This window comes from Carcharodon carcharias, chromosome 2, assembly GCF_017639515.1.
Source record: "Carcharodon carcharias isolate sCarCar2 chromosome 2, sCarCar2.pri, whole genome shotgun sequence".
Taxonomy (NCBI): Eukaryota; Metazoa; Chordata; class Chondrichthyes; order Lamniformes; family Lamnidae; genus Carcharodon; species Carcharodon carcharias.
In genome coordinates, this window is record NC_054468.1 from 165,096,656 (window position 1) to 165,120,244 (window position 23,589).

The 23,589-nt window shown below is 42.5% G+C and overlaps 1 protein-coding gene across 5 annotated transcripts in view; it reads left to right on the top strand.

The window, feature by feature from the left end:
• The window catches only part of bcl11aa (BAF chromatin remodeling complex subunit BCL11A a), a 216,121-nt gene extending 192,743 nt beyond the window's left edge, over positions 1-23,378 (top strand). For all 5 annotated transcript variants that reach the window (XM_041174107.1, XM_041174113.1, XM_041174133.1 and 2 more), the window contains one exon: positions 20,703-23,378. Coding sequence is in view for 1 of the 5 variants with exons in the window: in XM_041174133.1 (XP_041030067.1) it covers positions 20,703-20,747 (45 nt within the window). In the remaining 4 variants the exon portion in view is untranslated. The remainder of the gene's footprint in view (positions 1-20,702) is intronic.
• Positions 23,379-23,589: the final 211 nt, after the last annotated feature.

Below are 23,589 nucleotides of genomic sequence, written 5' to 3' on the forward strand. Positions count from 1 at the left end.
GACTTGGGTGTAATAAGCAAATCCTGTAATTATTTGTTAGCCAAATGATAGTTGGGGTAGACATTACAGTTTTTTTTTACTTTAACCCTGATGGTATTGTATTTTATGTGAACTATTTAAATACAGATCCTCCTGTGGACTTTTTGCTGTAGTTTTAAAAAATCAGTAATTACGTTGTTTCATTAAATAAACATGCTTTAACGTATTTCATTAATTGCACTGTTTGAATCTAATGTATTGAAGTTCCCTGTTGATTGCCAATGGTAGGAGTTGTTGCAATGCAATATAGGACTCCTAGTTCAGAGGTCTGCTCCAACCCCTTATATTAGCACTGGAACTTCCTCTGGAGAACAGGTTTTGTTAGTTAAGACCAAGTTGTGTGTAGGAGCTGGAGAACACTGACTGGGAGGTCCAACCCACTCCCACACATCCCAGTGGGTCAGCCCAGGAGCAACACTGATAACAGCGACTGTCCCACCCCAACAAGGGCAGCTTACAGTGTGTGCAGGGGGCAGGGTGCTGTATGAGAATCAATCATGTTCGGTAAGTGTATTATAATTGACACCTGACACTTTAGGAGAGCAAAACACAATCATTCCAATCAGGAAGTTCTTGGTTTGATCTCCACTAAGCTAACTGATTTTATTTTCTTTATTCTTTCACGTGGGCATCACTGGCAAGGCCAACATTTGTTGCCCTTCCCTAATTGTCCTTGAACTTAGTGGCTTCCTTGGCCATTTCAGAGGGCAGTTCAGAGTCAACCACATTGCTATGGGTCTGGAGTCACATGTCGGCAAGATCGGGTAAGGATGGCAGATTTCCTTCCCTAAAGGGGATTAGTGAATCGGATGGGTTTTTACGACAATCGACAATGGTTTCATGGTCACCATTACTCATATTAGCTTTCAATTCCAGATTTTTGAAATTCAATTTAAATTCCCTGGGCATTGCCTGGGCCTCTCGATTACCAGTCCAATGACATCACCCTACATCACCATCTCCCCCATCCATCTCAGCTGAAGTGGCTGGAGGGGGGACAAAGCATCGGTACCGATGTGATAGAGAGGGAGAATCAACTAGTTTTTCTGCTTCTGCTCGCCATTCAGTAATGGTTGCTGGAAAGTGTGTGTGAAAAAATGTTGGGTGGGAACACAATCAGGCCCCCATACAGTAAGAGCCAACTGACACTATCTCAACTCACATGTGAAGAATAGGGCCTTGGGTTAGGTATTGGTGACAGCAAGGAGTCAACATGAGAGGAGGGAAGAAAATTTGACACCGGTGGGTATAACTTAAAAAAAATAGTAGGACAAGCTTGATCCGTTTTGTAAGGAAACAAATTGTGATGGGCTAAAAAGGACAGGAAAAATAGGATAATAAATACTACAAAAATAAAACACAAATCCTCATCGTGGACTTATTATATAAAACCAAATTGTTCCGAAGAATAAATTTAATTAAAAAGATGCTCATGTGAAAACAGGGAAGTCATTTTCCACACATTATCTTTTTTTACTCAGCTTGAGCCTCAAATTTAGTCTGTTTCTTCTCTTGTTAAAATTGTACATTTATTAGTTAAACAGCAGGCAGGTTCCTTGTGGATGCATGGGCACACAGATACAGATATAAGTAAAAGCTCCACATTGTCTTAGGGACTGTCCCATTTATATCAGACAATAATAGAAAAACAAAGCGCAAAAAACTAGAAATTTTAGGCAGCTTAGTTAAATTGACCTGTTTTATCTATTTAGACCTTTTTGTAAGTCTTTTTTTTAAATAGCTGTCCGTCTTTAGTAGTAATTCACAACAGGATAAAGTTAGCAAAAGCACTATAGCTCTTAAAAAAAAATTATCATTTACCCTTTGGAACAGCTAGAGTTCAGGGCTAACTGTCAAAGCCTGGATTTTGGGCCTGCTACCCCAGCAGAGAGAGAGAGAGAGAGAGATGTGAGCTAAGAGGCAGCAGTTCTGAAAGCATTTTCACATCACCCATCTTTAAAGGTTAAAAAGCATTCTGTCTGGTGGACTGTAGGAGGCATAGCAAACAATGCCAGCTACAATATAGAATAGTCCATCAGTTGTGGCCACAAAACCCTTCCCCTTTTATTTTAATGACGAACAATAAAAGTGACAGCAGAAAGGTGGGGCTTGGTTTCTTGTTTCTTGCTTGTAGGAAGAAATAAAGCAGCTAATTGAAATTCTTGAGAACTATGTTGCAGGCAGATGGCAGAATCGTATACATGTATGTCCTTGAGAAACAGTGCCAGCAATTGTAGAAACTAATTAAACAGTAATCAAAAAGGAAATGCAGTCAACATATGGGGCCTTTCCTGAATCACAAAACTTTACTTAACAAGTTCTATTTTTCCCTTTTTCCTTTTCTCTCCCACTCCATTCCATGATCATTAAATGGTACCATTCTCTGCTGGCCTTCAGACCAATTAAGAAAAGTGTGGAAAACTTCAGCATTATTCAAAACTAGCAAAAGCAACGAAGTTTGTAATGACATGGAGATTCAGCACTTCATTAAAGATGTGTGTAAAACGATGAGGTGAGAAGAGCTGCTCTCCACCACATTCTTTATTAGTGCTTTCACCCAGCTCTTCAATCAGTGACTAGGTAGTCTGTTCCCACCAGCCTAGAATATAAGGAGTTGCATTCTATCAATTGAGTGAATATAGTAATGGTTATTATGCAGTATGAGTGTGGGGCTGAAGTGAAAGCATAAATACTTTATCCTTCCGCTCTCTCCATTTCCTGATCTTTCCTTGCGTTGCGTTCAATTTTTGGAGCACTTTGAATTTGACAAAGAGTGCTTCTTTTTTTCTTATTTTTCTTTCCTTCAATTATCCCAAGGGTACTGGCTCTGGGCTATGGCTCTAAGCTTTCATGTGTATGCTGATGATATCCAGCTTTGTCTCTTTTCCACAACTCTCAACTCCATTCTGCTTGTTGACATCAAGTTGTGGAACTTCCTTCAATGTAACATTGGCAAGGTCAGCACCAGCCTGTACTCTCCCACTCTAGCCCCTTTCCCCCGTGACTGCTCTCTGAAGCTGAGTCGGATGGTGTGCAAACTTATTTAGCTGTTTAACTTGGAATGGAGCTTCAAGACCTCATTTTATGCATGACAGGGAGTACATATTTGCTCCTCTGCTCTTACCTCTGTTACAGGCAGGAGAGAGAGACAAAATTGAATTCCTTTATCTTCTCACAACTCTGTAAGCAGAGTTGTTTTTTGTTTAAAAATAGGCTGTAGCGCTTATTCCAAAAATCCTTTGTTTGTGTAGTCAATTTTTAAAGTGACTTGCAGCAAACTCTCAGGATTAAATTAGAAGTTTAGTTTATTCACACATTCAAACCCCGGGGGGAGGGGGGAATAATCACAACTTCACGCGCACATGCACGCACCACACAATTTACAACTTAACAGTAAAAAGAACCACAGAAATAGATCTCAGTTCACATGATTACCAGAGTCCAGAAAGTCCAAATCCAGAGGGGGTTCCTTTACGGTGGGGTTCCAGTTCAGGTGGGTTCCTGGCTGAAGGCAGAAGTGCAGAATTCCTTTAAAGATGTTGGTGATACAGTGAGGTGAAGTTGATCTTCAGAGACTTGATCTGCTTGTTGGGCAGTGGCCAGTAGCTTCCAGATAAACAGGCTTCGAGGAGCACTTGTTGCAGGCTGCTTGGTCAGCTTTGAGTCCTGCTGTAAGATGTTGGCAAGTTGGAATTAAATCAGCAGACTGCCCTACTTCTAAGTTCTCAACCGTACATAGAGATTTCAAAATGGTCACTCATGTCATGTGACCTCCTTCCTCCACAGTGGTTTCATAAAGGGATGTTTACCTGGTGTCTGAATCTGGTTTTTGTTTTGTGGTTTATAATGTTCCAACCATTAGCCTTTAAAAGAGTCATTATCCATGTTATTGACCCTGTTCCGGATGGTTATTATTCTGGTAGACCCTTGGACTCTATTAGAGGGGTAAGCTAGTAAAGATAAAAATGACTTCTGTTTTCTTTCAATAGTTCCTTTTTGAAATGGACCTTAACACCCTCAGGTGTGAGATTCCATGAGCAACATGTCAGGGCATGTCTCCAGTGCAATCCATATAATATCTTAGTGGTTACCTTACAATTCCAGATATCAGGTGACTTGTGGCAACTGTCTTTTGGTTCAGCAACATTCATTTTTAATTAAGCTAAAAAGAATAAAGTTTGATTTACATAGCTTATGATTTCTTTCATATATTAGGGACATGTCACCTGGCTCCCACCACTAACCCCCTGTCTCCCTGCCCCGCCCCATCCAGGGGAGATGGTGGTGTAGTGGTCATGTCACTAGATAGGTTAATGCTCTGGGGACATGGGTTCAAATCTCAACACGGCAGCTGATGGAATTTGAATTCAGTTAATAAATCTGGAGTATAAAGTCTGTCTTGGTAATGGTATCATTGATTGTTGTAAAAACCCATTTGGTTCACTAATATGCTTTAGGGAAAGAAACCTGCCATCCTCACCTGGTCTGGTTGACTCACACATTCAAACCCCAGCAATGTGGCTGACTCTTAACTGCTCTCTCAGCTCAAGGGAAATTATGGATGGGCAACAAATGCTGGCCTTTCCAGTGACGCCCATGTCTCTTTTCCAGTGACAGAGACTTCAGTGTCTTGGTTCTGCATTCCAGATCCCAATCTCTAAATCCCTCTGCCATCCTACCTCTTTCCTCCACCTTTAAAACTCTTGCCAATACTTAAATCTTTGATCTTGCCTTTGGTCACCTTACCTAACCCTCTTCAGCTGCTGTCCGGTGTCCATTTTCACCTTGGTGATGTTTTACTATGTTGAAGGCATTATGCAAGGTGTTGCTGTAACGGAGCTGGCAGCTCACTGATATCTTGCCTAATTCACCATTCTTCATGTTTATCCTAGATAGTATCAACAACTACTACTACTTATATTTATATAGCACCTTTAATGTAATAAAACGTCCCAAAGTGCTTCACAAGAGCATTATAAAACAAAGTATGGCACTGAGCCATATTAGGTCAGATGACCAAAAGCTTGCTCTGTTAGGTTTTAAGGAGAGTCTTAAAGGAGAAAATTGAGGTTGAGAGGCAGAAACGTGTAGGGAATTTCAGAGCTTGGGGCCTAGGCAGCTGAATGAGTGGCCAACAAGGGTGGAGCAATTAAAATCGGGGATGCAAAAGAGGCCAGAATTAGATGAGGGCAGATATCTCAGAGCATTGTGAGGCTGGAGGCAATTACCGAGGTATGGAGATGCAAGGCCATGGAGGAATTTGAAAACAAGGATGAGAATTTTAAAATCAAGGCATTGATTGACCGGGAGTCACTGTAGGTCAATGAGCAGAGGGGTGATAGGGGAACAGGACTTGGTGTGAGTTAAAACACAGGCAGCAAAATACCAGATGTTCAACTGTGGGAGGCATCACAACTGCAGTCACTGCTACCTTCACCAAAAATAAACACATTTTCTGATTTTTCCTGAGCCACTGATGCAATTAATGGCACAACTAAAGTCAGTTCTTGAAGGACTATTCTGGGATGTGTATCTTAAGGGCAGAATTTTCCATTCTGGAGACTAAGTGCGGTGGTGCGCGGGAAAGTTGGCCTGACTCCAGTTGGCGGCAGGTTGGGTTAATCCAAGTTTTCCCATCATCAGCTCATTAATTATGCATCAACGAGGACCTCGCTGAATCTAATGGTGGGGGGATTGGGAGGGAGGCAGCAGGGATTCATCCATCCCGCTGTTACCTCATGGAGTCAAAGGTCCTGGCACCATAATTAAATGGCACCCGGACAGACATGCGCTCACTGCAGATCAGGTGTATTGTTTTGCTCTGGCTCTCGATGGTGCCTAAAGAACCAAACCCTCTGCTCCATGGTTCAGTGAGGCCTCCCTGGGGATTTTCCTCCAGGCCATCCAGGAAAGGCGGGAGGTCCGCTTTCCCCAGGATGGGAGCTGAGGGTCCACCTGCCTTAGAATGCTGGCCCGGGAGGAGGTCACCGGGGAGATCAGCGCCCGTGCGAAACATGAAATGACCGCCCTGCAGTGCAGGAAGAGGATGAATAGTCTAATGCGCCCCACCAGGGTAAATGGCACTTTTCGAAAAAGAGTAATATTGGGCTTGAAATATTAAATCTGTTTCTCTCTCTACAGATGCTGCCAAACCTGCTGAGTTTTTCCAGCATTTTCCGTTTTTATCTGAGTGAAACTTCTAATCACTCCATACTCACACTTTCATAAAGCCATTAGGCAGTCTAAGGGTTACAGTCCACATGGATGTCACATGCTACTAGCAGATGGGACATCAACAATGAATTAAAAACAGAAAATGCTGCAAAAACTCAGCAGGCCTGGCAGCATCTGTGGAGAGAGAAACAGCTAACGTTTCGAGTCCATATGACTCTTCCTCAGAGCCAAAAGGGGCTAGAAATGCAATGGATTTTATACTGTGCAAGAGCTGGAGCAAAATAGAAGGTCAGGCTGGAAGTAACTGTCTGCCAGCCACTTTAAGATCACCATCTCATATAAGATCCTGCACAAACGGCATCTTAATCTCTTACTGGGGAGGACTCAGCTGACACAACAGGTATGCATGCTTCTGAACTACTCTTTCATCCATAGTGCTCACAGTCAATCCATCTGTCTCAATGCAGGACAAGAAGGGGAGAGAACGAAGACTGGAGGGGTGCCCCAGAGCTCAGGACAGTCTTCTCCCACGAGGGGCAGGCAGCAGAGCTTGCTGGAGAGGACAGAGATCGCAACCGCGTAGAAGATAAGATTGGCCTCCCCCAACTAGCCAGTGAGGGTCCATCCAGTATATATCAACAACAGGGGCAATGAGTGTGAGTGACTCATAATATTGGAACTGGCCTAGTCGATCACTAATTATCTATTCTCTCTATTATAGCCATCAGCAAGAAAAGGCAGAGGAAGAGCTGCAGCACCTGCCTGAGCTCCAGCCCCCAAAGCAGTTCAGATGAGGAGACAGAGGAACAATCCAAGGAAGACGTTCACCTGCATCCTTCATCAGCACCCACCAGTGCAGATACACGCAGCTCAGTGAGTCCTTGTTCTAGAGCAGTCTAGGGGACACAGTCTGGTGATCACCTCACAGATGTGTGTCCACAGCAGGCAGAGGCAGTGATAGCTGAGGTCTCTAACACTTGGAAGACTGCTGGAGACCAGGCCCCTGCAGAGTCCATGTCTGATGACAGCCTCTGCAATTGGCCCTGAGAGAAATGTTGGAGATGCAGACAGTCAGGGGAACATCGGGCAGTGTTGTCAGAAACCGTCAACAGACTGGAACGAAGGATGGAGGAGTCCATTCACATCTGTCTGATGTGGCTCCAGCACGTGAGCGCATCGAAGTCTCCATGAGAAGGGTGGCAGCCTCCTTGGAGATCCACGTCCAGCAGTTTCTTCCAGATTTGCGCTCAGACTACACACCATCACTCTAGCCATGGGCTTGTTCCAGCTGGAGCTTGGCGAGAGGGGGATGGGGCATCGGGACCTCCCTACAGGTGCTCCTTCTTGTCAAGGAGCCAGGGAGAGGCCTCAGGCATCCAAAAGGAGGAGAAGTACCACCTAGGACACTCCTGCCTCCCCAAATCCCCTCTGTCTGTGACCCCACCAACTCCAGTAGGTCAGGCCGAGGAGCAGGAGACCATTAGCAAACTGGAGCCATCCAGGCCTTGGGCCATCAGAAGTCATCTCAGACAACAGGGCATAGCAGTCAGCAGGCTGCCTCCACCTCTGCTGCGAGTGTCGGGCTGTACCTAGACGTAGCAGTAGATCTAGAAAAATTAAGAAGTTTTGAATGCACAATAATGGCATGGGTGTTCATTCACTGTATATAACCTGCACTATTGTAAATATTTATCCCTCTCCAAGTCTCAGGTGTTGAATTTCTAATTGATGTGATGCAAGGTTCTGCGTTCAGTCACAGGTCCAAAATGATCCCCCCAATTACTGCTCATCTGATTCTTCAGTTCCATTAAGTCTCACTCAATCTCATCACAGTGATTAGCCTTTATTTCCACATCTGCAACATGAACAAAAGCACTTCATATGTGAACATTATGTCTGGACAATATGCATGTAACCCTTGCATATCAGGCAGGCATTATCTGGCCTCATGAGAATTGGTCATGAAGGTTAGTAATTATCCTGATCCTGTTGCACCGGAGTCTGTAGTTTGTGAATGTAACACGTATTAGTCCTGACCAATGTTAGAGTCTTTTTTACCAAAATGTAATTTGCAACGTCATTTATTTTGTGACTGAGAGTTTTTGGGGAAAGTAGTATTCATCGTTGAGCACCACAGCCTTTCATGCCTCCCTGCAGCATGTCTCTGTGTTTAAAGCTGAACATTATTCTTTTCTTAGTTCCCACTGTCCCCACACATGACATTGAACAATGGAAGCAGACTCCACTTGATGACATTTGAAATGTCTGCTAGGGGGGAGTGAATGTGTGATGTCAGAGGTGTGTGCTCATCTTAATGAGGATCTTACTTGGCTCCTGAATGGCTGCCTAGAAGTTGTCATTGACTACTGGTGTCAATACTGAATGGGCCACATCTATCCCAGAGGTCAAGGCAATGCAGGACGTAGACTTGGCAGGCTTCCTATGAATGCAGGATCATGAGTATTTATAAATAATCAAACAGTGGTCCTACTGAGCCTCTGTGTGAGGATAATGTGGACATAACTCGTAGCTTTGGATGCATGCTGTGGAGTAACAGCTCATTGTGTCCTGATGTCTGAGGGCATATTGAGGCTCAGAGCAAGATGAGACCTCTACATTATTCATCCATGAGAGCTGGCATTTGGAGAGATGGTGCTGTCCGGATGTAGCTCTCTCTTGAGACAGTCAAATGCTAACCATTGACGAATGTTTTTCCTGTTAGTGCCACCTTGCTAAGCTGCTGTCATACTGGCATATGTGCATCCATGTGTGCAATGGTGTTTCAGCTGCTTGAAGGCTGCCATGCCCACTGACTTGGTGACACCATGGTTGAAAGGACTGCATGATGTATAGTTGCTTAAGGGGGTACATTAGTGAAGTGCTGATCACATTCCACAGTGGCCACACGTTCCCTAGGTTACTGCGCCTTCCCAAGATGACCCCATCATTAGGGATGAAGGTGACTTATGCTGTCTCCATACTTATTGTGAGTTTGATCATTTTTTGTGATATGTTGATGCTGACAAAGAAGGTTTTGTTTTGTCTCCTGCATCAAAGCCTGAAGAGAACTTCAGTCATGGAAACTTTTCTTCATCTTATTCCTCTTGAAATCTTGCAGCTATGAAGTTGTCATGGGCATGTCTGCTGCGTCATGCCCTGCAGTGGCATCCTCATTTGCCTCATCTGAATTCTTGCCCTCTTACCCTCCTGTGTCCTCCTTGTTTGAGGAGACATCTAGCTCCTCCATGTCTCCCTGTGGCAACACATCCCCATTTGCAAGCAGTAGGTTGTGCAGGCTGCAGCAAACAATGATGACGCGAGATGGTCTCTGTGCTGAATATTGGAGAGCACTGCATGACTGGTCCAAACATTGGAAACGCATCTTCAAGAGGCCAATTGTTTGCTCTATTAAGGACCTTGTTGCAGAATGTGCTGCATTGTATCTCTCCTCAGATGCACTCTGTGGATGTCATTAGTCATATCTTCTGGGGTATCCCTTATCTTAAGGAATCAACTGTGCCGAGTTCCCTCAAATATCTCTGGCACCTGGGAGTGACTCAAAATGTAAGGGTTGTTTGAGCTCCCTGGGTACCTAGCATAAACATGCTGGATTTGCTTTCTGTGATCGCAAATTAGCTGAATGTTCAGAGACCGAAATCCTTTTCTATTAATGAATCTCACTGGCTGTTGCCAGGGAGCTCTCAAAGCCACATATGTGCAGTGAATGGCACCCTGCACTTGCGGGAAGCCTGAGAGTTCAGTGAATTCCACAGTTCTAGCAGCCTGCCTTGCTTCATCCATGTGGAACTGCATATAATGGTGAGCTTTACTGAAATGGGCATCTGTGACCTTCCTTATGCATTTGTGCGTTGCTGATTGTGAAATTCTGCAAAGTTCCCCAGTGGAGCCCTGGAAGGATCTGCAGGCAAAAAAGGTCAGTGCGGCGGTAACCTCCAAAGCAACTGGCATTGGATGCCCTCCAAGTCCATGTGTCATGAGTTCCTCTTGGAGAATGTGGCAAATATGAGCTACCACATCCCTAGCAAGCAAAGGTGCCTAGGGCACTGTCTTTCACTCATCTCCATATATGAACTCTATCTTCTGTAGGCCCTTGTTCGCGCCAAATATCTTCATGGATTCGACCCTTCCTTGTTGGCATCTGGGTCTTCCTCGGGCTTCACTGGCTCTTGTTCCTCATGGCAATGGTCTTCACTGAGCTGTGCCAATTAGTGACTGGCCCTTCTTCCCCTCATTCTAATCAAAGCTATCGTGAAGGTTGCATTGCCTGCAGCCTGCATTCTCTACTACTCCTTGTAACTGTAAATGGATACAATTGAGCAATCAATGGTAGTTCCCCTTGAACGGTCTCCCTCCATATACAAGGCAGGAATTCAGTCTCTAGCCCTTGACCTGCCCTCAGTCTGTACATTGCACACCAAGGCAGCCCCTTGCAGGATGATATCATCTGGATGATGACAGATGGCTAAGCATCCCCCTCAGATGTAACGGCGCATTCACAACGAGGGTCTTAATTAGGGTCAAAAGACCCAAGTCAGAGGATCCACTGACAGACTACTGGTGGTTGTCCTCCAGTGACTTTGACAATAACTATTCATACCCAATCCTTGCACATATGTCCTGATTGCTAGCATGGTGCCTTGAATGTCAGTGCACTGGGACCATTGAAGTTTGTAGGGCCCATGCTGCCTTAGCGCAGCTGACATGGTCCTTGATTGTTTGACCCTACATCCATTCTGACATGTGTCTGTAAAGATCAGATGCCAATTAAGACCATATGCACCATAGCAATTAAACTTAATGGATTCTCCTCTGAATGCGCACCATTAGTAAAGGAGCCAAGCTTGTTCATTGCGCGTTTGATCCTCGAGTCCAGCACTCAGCTGAGCCATGCTCTCCATGGTTTGAGCAGGACACTCACAAGATGCTCCTGCAATTGGCTAAAAATTGCTGTGCTGAACTCCTCCCACATGTCCAAAAACCCCTTCCTGATTGAATTTTTTTAGCTTGTATCTCGAACTGCGTCATTCTTAGGTGAGATCAAAAATGGTGCTGCTGACTTTCGCCTGTGAGATCAGCTTCCAACTTCCCCCTATCACCCACCAAGTTCCTCCCATCCTCCTCCATACTCACCACCTCTTAATCCCCCTTCCTCCTATTGCTATCCAGCCATCCGCTGTTAGCCTTGACCCCATTACTGTTCATCTGGATATTTCTCTTCTCTCCTGAACCCTTTGATGTTGATGTCTCCAAGGCGTCAACTTGACGCCTACCCTTCTCTAATTCACATGCACCCTTACATTTTGGGGCCATCCCCCACCCTGAGACCATCTAATACCCCCCAACATAACTTTTCAGCTCCCAATATACAGGAAGGATCCAGATGCCTCCCTGAACTTTGCTGTGTCCTCTGCCTCACAATAACTCCCCATCTTGTGTTCCACACTACCCCCACCCCCTCAGTCCTGCCTCAGTCTCCCCCCACCCCGCTGGTCTTGTCTCCCGTGCCCAGCCTTAGTGCAGCTTGTGCTACAGGCACCCAATCTCTCTAAGCAATGCTCTTAAAGGTAGGTAAGAGCAAAGTCTACTGACCTCCAAGTTGTGGATGAACTGAAGCTTGCCAGGTGCACACCACTCATCAGGAAACAAACCATTCTAATTATCTGCTGGTGGCACATTTAATTTGGAGGGGGGGACGTAATTCCAGTGAGTTGGCCTTTTAATCAGCATTAATGAGATGCAAATGTGGGCCCTGACATAGGTCAGTGGGCAACTCGATCCGCCTTTAACCCCCCCCCATCAAAGTTGGGAGAATAAAATTCCAAACTAATTTCGTGCCGGTGGGAAACTGACATTTTGCATCACGCCAAATTTAGTGCCCCTGCCTGCCACGATTCCCACTGCTGGCAGGAGCAGGAAATTCTGCCCTGATTCTATATTGGGCTATCTTACTTTCGCCATATGAAAATAGTAGTAGATGTCGGTTAGCATAGAACCAGGTTTTATTTACTGCTACTGAGAAGCAGAGAGTGAACAGATTGGCTTTGGTCTTGGCCGTAATCAGGTCCAATTGAACTAGGCCCTGCTCCTGGTGTTGTTCCTAAGTTGCGTGCTTATCCTTCTTTCTTTATTAATAACAGCAGCTTGAACATTTCATGAAATATTATTTGTACTGTTGAAATAACTTTCTAAAATAATGTTTATGCTACAAAATGATTAGATGAAAATAATATATTGACCCCATGGCTAGTATACCATTTAGTATGTATGAATTATTAAAAGCATTATTTGGTAAAATACAAAATCAGCGCAGACCCACATATGGTATAGGTTCCACTTATGTAATTGAGCAACCAGAGTCAACATTGAGGGAAGAGACAATATCAAGTGAAAAGGAATGGATGACACACATGCAAGGGAAAGTGCAATCCAGCAGGCTATAAAAAGTAACAATGTTATAAAAATAAAGTAAGAGACGCAAAAAGAAAATATGGAAAAAATCTTGTAAGAAATATCAAAGCTGATAGCAAAAGTTTTATTTTCAATATTTTGAAAGATAGGGGGTGCCAAAGAGGAATGTGGGTCCATTGAAGACAGATTATAATCAATAATAAGGAAAAGATAGACTTGCTAAGTGACTAATGTGCACTTGTTTTCACAACGGACAAAGGGGACATAATACCAGGAGAACAAGGATATAAGTCAAGAGGAAGAACTTAGTGGATTTACTATAATAATAAAATGGAGAAACAATGGGATTTAAGAAATCAGAATAATTTTTAATGGTGAGAGGCTAGGAAATATGCATAAGGAAGGAGATTTTTGAGTGTGCAAATCAATAATAGCCTGTACAAAAAGCAATGAAAAATGGAATGCAGCCTCTATCTCAAGGGAGTTGGAATATAAATATTACAAAGTGATTCTTTAGTTGTACAGGGTCTTGGTCATATCCCACCTGGAGCACTATGTTACGGTTTGGGCACCGAATGTCAGGAAGGATATAATAGTCTTGGAGGGATACAGCACAGATTCACCCGAAGGATACCAGGACTTCAAGGATTAAATCATGACGACATGAAAAGTCCAAGTTAATAGTTTCGTGTATTTACTGATGATGCAAGGCTTTGAGGAATCCTCAGCCAGCTTTGATGAGATATTAAAAGCCTTTGACAAGTATTTTAATATTTAAGTGATTGAGACTGCTGATCGTACAGAGGGATGGAAAAAGCCAAGTAAAACTATGAAAGGGTAAATGAAAATATCCAAGCAAACCACAAGATGGCGCCAGAGAGGCAGATAACCATCCAGAAGCCTTAAAAATATATCTTTTTGAAAATCCTAAGACATTACCCAAACTACAGCAGTAGATGACAGTGCAGAGTGAACAGCTGGCTGTGAATAAAGGAAAGCTATCTGATGTAATTCAAAAGAAACAAACCCTGCAAACAGAAAATTAAATAAGATCTGAAATGTTTATATCAAAGCTGAATTGGAAGACTTGAAACACAAGATTCCAGCAGAGTATATACCTTTGAAAACACATGACAAACTAAAGTCTTAAGGGAACCAAACTGTTCAAGATCTGAATAAACAAATTTCTGAGGTGTCACAAAGGTACAAAGAGGCTTTGAAAGAAACAGAAAGATTGAATGTTGAGAAGAATACAATAAGCGGAAATCTGAATCCTGTGCAGACTCAGTACGTATCTCCAGAAAAGCACAAGAAGGAAATAACTCTGAATTCTATCATTGCCAAATCAAAATAGGAGTTGGAAAAACTCAACCAGAAATACAATTAGGCACAACAGCAGTTGGAAAATGTACTCCAAGAACTTTCTGCCTTGAAAGACTCTTTGGATAATCAATACATGTCCTTGGAAAAACATGAGGGGTTAAAAAAGATGTTGAATACTACTTCAGAGCAACCTGCATTGGAAATATCAGTAGCGACAAAGCAATGCACTGAATCACAGCAAGTTGGCAAGAGGTCAATAAGAAAATAAACCTTTGAAAGAACAGCTGATTGTCCTTCAAGATCAAATGCAAAAGGAGTACATAATCCTTTGGCAGCATTAAGAAATGAAGACTGTCTCGATCATCAGATTAGAAGAATAGCAGAATGAAGTCAAGGAGAATCTGTTGAATTACAAGAAAACTCAAGACGAAGCAATTGAGCTTTACAGAGAAAAGGGAAACCTTTTGAAGGACCTTCAAATACTACAAGGATCCCCAAGGTCAAAGTTTGTTCCTCTGGAAAATCACTAAGAGAAGCAACATGAATTTAACGTCACTCTAAAAGAACTGAAGACCCAGATGGCTTTGAAGACTCAGCAATGTTCAATATTCCAGGAGGAAGCCAAGAGATACAAGAAAGGGTAAGCAGAGCTCAACTGTGAAGTGAAAGATCACAGGAGGAAATTGCCAGGCTGCAATCAGTCATCCAGACATTGAAAGAGGGAACATGTTTACGGTACATCCCTGTTGAAGATTTTGAGACAATGAAAACATCACTGAACAACAGAGTTTTGGAACTGCAAGAGGGAAAGACGAAGATGAAGAATTCTTGTGGACAGGAGCAACAGAAAGCAGAAACCTTGCAGCTCCAATTTGACAGTCAGAAAAAGAGTTACCAGCCACTTCTGCAGCCTACCCAAGCGAAAGGAGCGTGAAGAGTCTCAGAAACTATTGGCAGAAGTGCAATTACAGATTGTGAGCTTGAAGGATAGCGCAGAGGGATTAGACTTTGCTGAGGGAAACCCTTTGGTGCAGAGAACCAACTTTCACTGACGAAAGATGAGTTTGCTATTGAAAAATTAGAACTTGATGAACTTCTAATATCAAAAGTATCTATTAAGTATCGTGAAAAATGCCTGGAACAGGAGAAAGAGTTGTTGATGCATCAGAACAGTTGCTTGAAAGCAGAATTAATAAACAAAACTAATGAAAATTTTATACTTTGATCTAATCTGAATAGCATGAATGATGAGATGTGCAGTATGGAAGAGCAAGTCCAGACTTTAAAAGCAGAAAAGGAAAATGCTAAGAAACAGATTGATAATCTAACTAGTGAATTAAATGAGTTTAAGAAACAGTCAATGACCATGGAAGAAATATTCTGAAAAGACTGAATTCCCAAGTGAAGTTGTTAATCTTGTTGAAGTTGTTAATAAGGATTTGCAGATAACTCTGAAACAAAGACAATTGAACTCACCAGAGTAGTTGCTGAGCTGAATGAAAAGATTTGTATGTTTGAAAAGGGATTAGAAAATAAGAGGATAAACAAATATTTGGGTGAAATTGTGAAACAAATGTAAATGAAGGTTCCATTTTGAAACGTCATGTCCAGCAAGAACATGACGGACCTCAAGGAAAATCCAAGTCCACTCTAGGAATGAATGGAGTAAGCATTCCCTTCAGAAGGAATGGGACAAACCCACAGTGTCCAAACAAGGCAGATGGGTTGTCAATAAAGAGAAATGTAACTCGAAGGAGCACAGAAAGTGAATCAAATGGAGACAACCAGGTACCGGAAACACAGAGTACTACAATTTCAACAGCAAACTGACCAGTCAATCCAAAACAATTGAGACTACTATTCTTCCATATGTGACAAGAACGAGATCTGGAAGAATTGTGAAGCCTCCAGGCTGTCTGAATTTATAAAGTCAGAGACTTTGTGGGGTGGGGGGAAGGGGTAGCAAGGAAGTAAAGAAGATTGTACTGTAAATATATTTGGGTAAGGACTTGGGGGGAGGTCTTAGTCAAAGGGTGTTCGGGCAAAGCAAGGATTAATGTGGGGCTGCAGAAAACAGTGCCACCCACTGTGTGATGTAGAGAGTCACATGATGGTATACTGTGTGCACTCAAGTCTAGCAGAATCCAGCATGAAGACCATACCCATGGAGGGCTATATTTTGGGGATGTATATAGGTATCAGTTGTTAATAAACATGATGTTCAGTCATACAAGCCTCCAGACCCCTTAGTGAGACACCAAACAACCTTATAACAGTTTGCAGAAACTTGGATTGTATTTTCTTGAGTTTAGCAGATTGAGGGATAATCTAATCAAGGCCTTTAAAATGGTAAAGGGATTTAATAGGGTAGATACAAAGAAACTTTTTTTTATGGTGGGGCAATCCAGAATAAAGGCACAAGATCTTTAAACAAAGCTAGGTCAGATAGGAGTTTAGGCCCATTTTGTGCAGCAACTCAACATCATGTTTAGCACGATGCTGCACGGCACTATCATTTCAATTGGCAGGTAGCAAGCGGTTTGCATGCTGTCTGCATCAGAAGGAAAGGCCTTGGGTAAATCACACATCATGATCCCCATGCCCACTTTGAGGGCTATCAAATTTTGCCACCATACCTGTCCTGTTATATTTGTGGGTATTATTTTTCCAACTTTTTCCCCAATCAAATAGTTCAGGTTTCTGTAATTTTTTTCACAAATTAAGTATTTAACTGTGCTATTCAGTTCAAAAGCGCAATGGAATTCAACTACTGGATTTGAAAAAAAGGCAATTAGTGAAATAAGCACTGCATTCGGGCTCTGAGCTGCATTGAGAATGGTATAATGCTCTATTAAGATATCATTTTAAAGCAAAGTAGTACATCAGTAAGATATAGGATGGTTGTAACTGATCATGAGACATTTGCTTGAAGCTATCATCATGACACATTCAACAACTAATGTCCATTTTGAAAGCTCTCAGCCTTTCAAACTCAATTTCAAACAAACTACAGCAAGTTAAATAGATCGTGCCATCCAGCACAATCTGCTGTGTGGTCTTTATGTGCAATCTACAAAACAATTATTGTTTTATATTGAATTGTTTAGTTTTGCGTGAAGAAAAAGTAGTCACCTCTTTTTTTTACTCCCAGATCTTGGAAGAAAAATTGAGCTTGTTTGTGTCCTTTTTTGGGTGCTACAAGTACACTTAGAGCTCATAAGTCTGTAGTGCGCATGTACACCTGTGGGATGAATTGTGCCAGACACCATACTAATGCAGGTTTTGGTGCCTGCACAGGGAGTGTCTGCTATGCAGAGCAGATAAATCATGATGTCAATCAGTGTGTAATGCTGATTTGACACCAGCAGTACCATTTTGGAGCTCAACATTTCAGATAATACCCTTTCTTAAACTCTCTCAGCTGAGTGGGTTCAGCAGCAAGAAGAACCACCCTCCCTCTTCTCCCCCACCCCCCCTCAATTTGTACTATTTAAAGGGATCAGCACTATTTCCAGGTTGATAACTAATCGAGTTCTTCTGGCTATTGCTATGATTCTACAAGCGTTTAATGCTTTCTTTTGTTGTTTAAAGTTGTAGAAATCTACAGGGGGCTGTTATGTTAGGTGCTCAAGCAGCTTTGAGCCTTGAAGGCCCCATTTTGGACTGCATCATCTGGATGGGCAGCAGCAGTGTGTGCTGTCTGGCTGAGAGGCAACAGCATGGACATTGGCAGAGTGGCAGTGGCATGAGCACGAATGCTGCCTTCCTGAGGGAGGACAGCAGATCCATGCTCCTTGGAGTCACTGCCACTCCCTGGGGGCAGCGCCTCGGCAATCCTAGTAATATGTGGAGGACAGATTGCTGGACTGTTGTGATACCCTACAAGTCTGTTTGCACACTGTAATGATGACAGTGGTCTGATCTTGCATGACAGTTTGAGCTTTGATTGCAGGATTTATGGTGAGTGGTTGCAGCTTGTGCTGCAGTGGCAGGTGAGACTTCAGCCATCAGATGCTGCATCATGACTCGGTCCACTAGTGTGGAAATGGAGTTGGCCATCATTTCAGGTGCTGAAGAAGCATCTGCCACAGGCAGACAGAGCAGGCAAACCATGAAGCCAATCAATATGTAATGTAGTATGCAAAACCCCATTCCAAATTGTTGCTGGACCCTTTCCTGTTTTTTGCATTGATCACAGGCTTTCTAGCAGGCTTTCCAAAGCAGTGAGCATTTAGTTGTTGTACTGTCAGCATTCTTCTGCAGGCTACCCAATTGAAGTCCTCATCTGTGTTCTCTGTCATGGACCCTGTGTACCAGCTTCCACCTGCAATATCCTGGACCCTGCAGCCCACTTATGCCCAGAGTCTCACCATGTGCAAATCCTGCCTTTAATCTATCCTTTAAGATACACACAGTATCTGAACTGATGGGTGGGAGCGTGAAATCCAGTGGTGGCGCTTTGTGTTCAGCATCGTTCTCTTCTTGGTGTTCCTCCACTGCATAGCCAGGTTGTGTATCTCAGGTATCTGAAAGGGAAAAGGGACAAGGGTAATGCTGTGGTAAGGAGGGAAAGTAAGAGATGCATACTTACACCAGCTGCAGCTTGTAAATCAGAAGAGGTTGTGGGATAAGATGGAGGTGGGATATGAGGAGGAAGATTAGGTGTGAGGATAGCGTCATCTTAAATAGTTTCAGCCCTGCCACTGGCCAAAGTCTCAGCAATTGACACCCAATAATGGCCAGCACTGTCTCCTCCATCAGGCTTAGGACATGTGGATGCACCAATCCCCCTCTGGTTAGCTCCTGCTGACTCCAGTTGTTTGCCACCATGTCCTGCAAGAAAGAGGGAAGTACATCAGTGAGTGTTGTGCAATTGTTTGCCTGATGTGGCTGCCATGATTGAATAGCTGCAGTGTGTTCAAGGCGAGCTGTGGCTTGTAGCAGTGCAGAGTGTGAGGTTGTGGTGAAGCACAAGAATGTTAGGTATGAGCCTGATTGACAGAGATTGTTGGTAGGTGTGAGATGAGGGTGTGGGGATTTGAGCAGTGCTGAGGAGCAGTCAGTAGGATGTGACACTTGAAGATGCGTTCATTCACCTTGACCACTTATGCGAGCTCCTTGCAGCACTGCATCCAGGTCCACAGGGCTTGACACCTAGCTTTGACTTCCATGGCTATCTTCTCCCACTGCATTTTGACTGTATGTCAGGAGGGCCCCCAACACCGAGGATAACAGGCATCTCTCCTCCTTTTCACCTCCTTCACCTTCAGTACAGCATCTGAAAACGTTGGAGTCCATTTCCTGCAAGCCTGTTGTGCTATTCCTGTCTTTCCCAGGTCAGATTATCTTCAACCATGACTCCCAGCAACTGCTCCAGCTGCAATGCACCTCTCCTTTAAAAGGTTCAGACTAGCTTTATGTGGTTTTATAGCCACTCATGATATTGGCTGATGTGTCCAGTCAATGAACAGGGCAGTTAGTGCTGGCTGGATAATTGAAATGAGCAGGCAGCACAAAGTTGGTGTGCTGCCTGCATAGTGATCCCTATGCCCATTTTTGGGGGCTATCTAATTTAGCCCCTCGTACGTCTTGTTGGAGGAGAATGAGTTGGATTCAATGCTGCATAAACCATGAAATACCTTGTTTGAAGTGGGGACTGTTTTCATTCATTACGAGTGATTTTATGTAACTAAAATTGGACACAGAACAAAGTAGGTCAGAAATTAGCTCATGTAAATGATTAAACTCCTGAGAGTACTGAAACTCCCTTACCTCAAACTTGAACATGAGTGACGCTGGAATTTTGTTCCATATATCTGTACATATATCTATGTAAGATTTGATGCAGAGAATGCAATCAGCACAGTGGCACGTTGGGGTGAAAGCAGTACTGCAAAAGCAGAATTAAACAAACCATGTCTATCTTGTTGTAGGGTTTGAGGTTCAGCAGTGGCCCTACTGATGCACCAGATGTATTTGTGAGTTTGGCTCACCTGTGACAGTCGCAGCTGAGGTCCTGCGAGAGGTGGAAGGCAAAAGAAAGCTGAGTTTTGCTGAATCACACTGCAGTAGTGTCAGACCAATTGCTAGCAAATTGATTGGCTATTGATTGTTGCCAAGTTAAAGAGATCATATATATGTTTATGCTTTGGATATATGATGGTTGCTATACCCAGGATTGCCTGCTCTGGTTGGCCATATTCCTGGAGGTGTCACTGCATGACCATTTGTCTTCAACTGCCCTGACTCCACACTCTCGCCAGTGATTGCCCAAAATGTAATTCTCAGTACAGAGCTTTCTCAAACTAATTGGAAAGAAACAGATTCTTCATTTCCTGATTGATTCCCAATAGAGTCATTACTGCACAGAAGGAGATCATTCAACCTGTTGAGTCTATGCCGGGTTGCATGATTCTTGACCGTCAGTCAAAAACCGTTATCCCCATGTCCAATATTTTTATAACTGTGAAACAAAAATGTCAAAGAATTTAAAAAATACAATTTTTAAAGCCCCTCTGCTGTTTTCTCCTGGGTGACTTAGCCTTCAATTCCTGGAGTCTCCAGGGCAATTCTGGAAGATGGGCTTCCCTATCCATGATTAATGAACAGACTGTTGGCTAATGATTATGATTTGTAAAGCTTTACTTTTTTTAAAAACAGTTCCTAAAAGCTCTGGAATTCAAACATTTGCTTTGATTTATATTTGTCTATTAATTCGCCAAATCTTATCCTTGTAGGTGAGGTATTACGGCTATTATCTGTCTCAATTACAGCCACAGTGATACACAGATGGACAAACAGATGGACAGGGCCATTGGAGTAAAACCTGACAAGGTTGCCTCACCCACTCAGCAAGGTGAGGATGGAGCACCATTGATGAAGTTCCAACCAACGGAAGCTATGTGGACATTCTCCCTTCTGAAGGGAAACAAATGTAATGTAATTTTTCTAAAGTTAGTGCTTGAAAATTATGAGATTCATAACTTAAAACAGTTAAATATTTGATATAAAGAAGCTCTCTGGTAAGGCACTTTTTCCTTAGAAGTTCTCTGTGCAAAAGCACTGTTTTTTCTATCAAACTTTCATATGTAACACTTGAAGTTGTGCAATGCAGTGAGACATCTCCAATTGTCAGTAGTTAGGAACCCATTAAAATATTCCCTAAGGATATCCTATTCAATAATCTAAAGGATCCTGTAGGAATTTTAGAGGATTTTTATTGTCTTATAGGATTTAATAGGATCCTGTAAGATTTCCAAATTCTTATGGAGATTTTAGTATGGGACTACACTGGAATGGCTGGAAGGGAATGAAAGCAGGATATGCAAGAGAGCCCGATGTCTGAGAGCAATTTTGTGGGTTCATTGAACTCTAGCGTCAGATTAATGAAAGCAAATGAAGACATTCCACATAAACAGGACAATGCCTTTTCATAGGGCTAGCAGCTAAATTACAAATTTAGTGTCAAAGATATATGCATATAAGAAATAAAGACCATCCCCTCCCCTAACCTTAAAGGAACACTGTTGATTTGCTGGGGGAGGGGGAAGGTAAGCACTTCTGGGAACTGCTTAGAGCAGCTTAGTTTTTATAGGATGACCTCACTATTTAAATTGTTATTGAAATGATTGCCATGCACTCACACCTGCCACTTTTTGAATACTGCCAAGCAGATTTTGTTTCTTTTTTACCTTTCAGGGATTTTTGGCTTGCAAGTTAGAAATTCCTGACAACTCATTTTCCATCCTTCTTAATTGGCCCCTTTAGGATTGCAGTTGGGTCACTCTGCCCTTCCTGCTGGCCAACGAACAAGCTTTACAGTGTTCATGATAACGTGACAGATTACTCTTTTTTTAAAACAACAAAATTAATGAATGCATTGAGAGTTGTCAATGAGAGAGTCTCACCATCAAAAACATTTAAAAAAAAAATCAAATCATTGCATATCGGTCTATGATTGCTTGAATGCTTGCTTTTATGTGGCTATTTCTGTTTTTTTTACTATAATTATTTAAGCATTTTGTCCTGGTGACATCTTCCAGAGCAGTGTCTTGGAGTATTTACTGATTCTGACAGTGTGCGGAGCTCAATTAACATCAGTTGATACCATCATTAACCCAGAGTGTTACAGCTTCAGCTGTCCATGCATTCATTCAATTCCATCATTCTGCGGGCTTGGTATCTCCTCCATGCTGTACCCCTGATGATATTCTCAATCTGCACTGTGTACACATACATTTTTTTTTAAATGTAGAAATAAGGAATGTCAAAATTAAATGGAATTCTTTGTAACTGCTTTTTTTTAAGAAAAGAAAAGCTCCTGGGAGTAAAATTCCATCCGTTTTATTTGTGGACAGGATCAAATCCTGTATATATTCTAGGGAATATTTGTGAATATTTTTGTTGTCCCATTTTATTTGGATTAGTTTCTTCCATCTCTTCGTTCTGCCTTACACTGTGCATTGCTTACTGGCTGAGAGAGTGGACAAGTAGTCTATTAGCAGGACTCCACTGATTCCACTCTGTGACTGGCCAGCAAGGAGGTTTATCTGCGTGTGTGATGGAAAAACTCAGGGGTCTCACATGCTAATGTTCCTTTCCTCCTTGTGGGGAATGCGCCTTACCTCCCCTTCACTGCCCACCATTTGTCATGTAAAGATTCCCAGGCATAAGCCCACGTTCTCCCACTTATTAGGCAATGGCGCACCATTGAGGGTGCAAAATTAAACAGTTTTTTTGATGCAATTCTTCTCATTGCGAAAAGGTAAATGCAGTGGAATCCTGCTTTAAGATGGACAACAGGATCAGACTCAGCCATGATAAATCTGACTGCACCAGTACTGACAGTGTAAGAATCAGAACGGGGACATGGGAACAATTGACATCTTTCAGGAATATGCTGGTCTCAGGGTTGCATCCGCATGGATTCTACTGTATTTACAGATTTTTAGTTTCTTGCAGTTGACACCATAATTGGCAGCTCATTAACTGAGAATGATCCATAGTATTTCTGTACCAAAATCAAAAGGACATTATTTACAGCATGTTCTTAGTATTTGTGTGTTGCTATGATGATAAAGTACAGCTAAAACCTGGTGAAATCCCCTTGTTCTATGTCACAAATGTAAAAACAAAACAAAATGCTCTCCACTTAAAAGAGTCATAGAAATAAACTTGTAAAATGACTAATTGTTTTTTTCAATCATAATTCTATTATCTTTCTGAACAATCATTTAAGCTTGCCATGAGAATACTGAGCACCTTGTCATCCTTCTACAATGCTGTACCTGGACATTGTATTGACAGTGTATATATGCTGCTATGAAATGTATTCTGTTTCAGCGAGTCACCATGGATTCAGAAACATGTATTTTGTATTCCTTTCAATAAAGTTTTTTTTTGCTGTATTAAAATTAAGGCGTACCGGTAATGTCTGTTTGGAAGTTATTCTGGTGGTAGTGGCTGGAGTGAGAAAGTTACTGATAAGATCACACATCACTTAACATCATGACAATCCTAGAATTCAGTAAGTACAGACAGAGTTGAGAACAATGAATGCTGAGCCAAAGATTATACATTTTACTTTTGGCATGTGAGCCTTGTTCAGCCTGAGATATTGCCTGA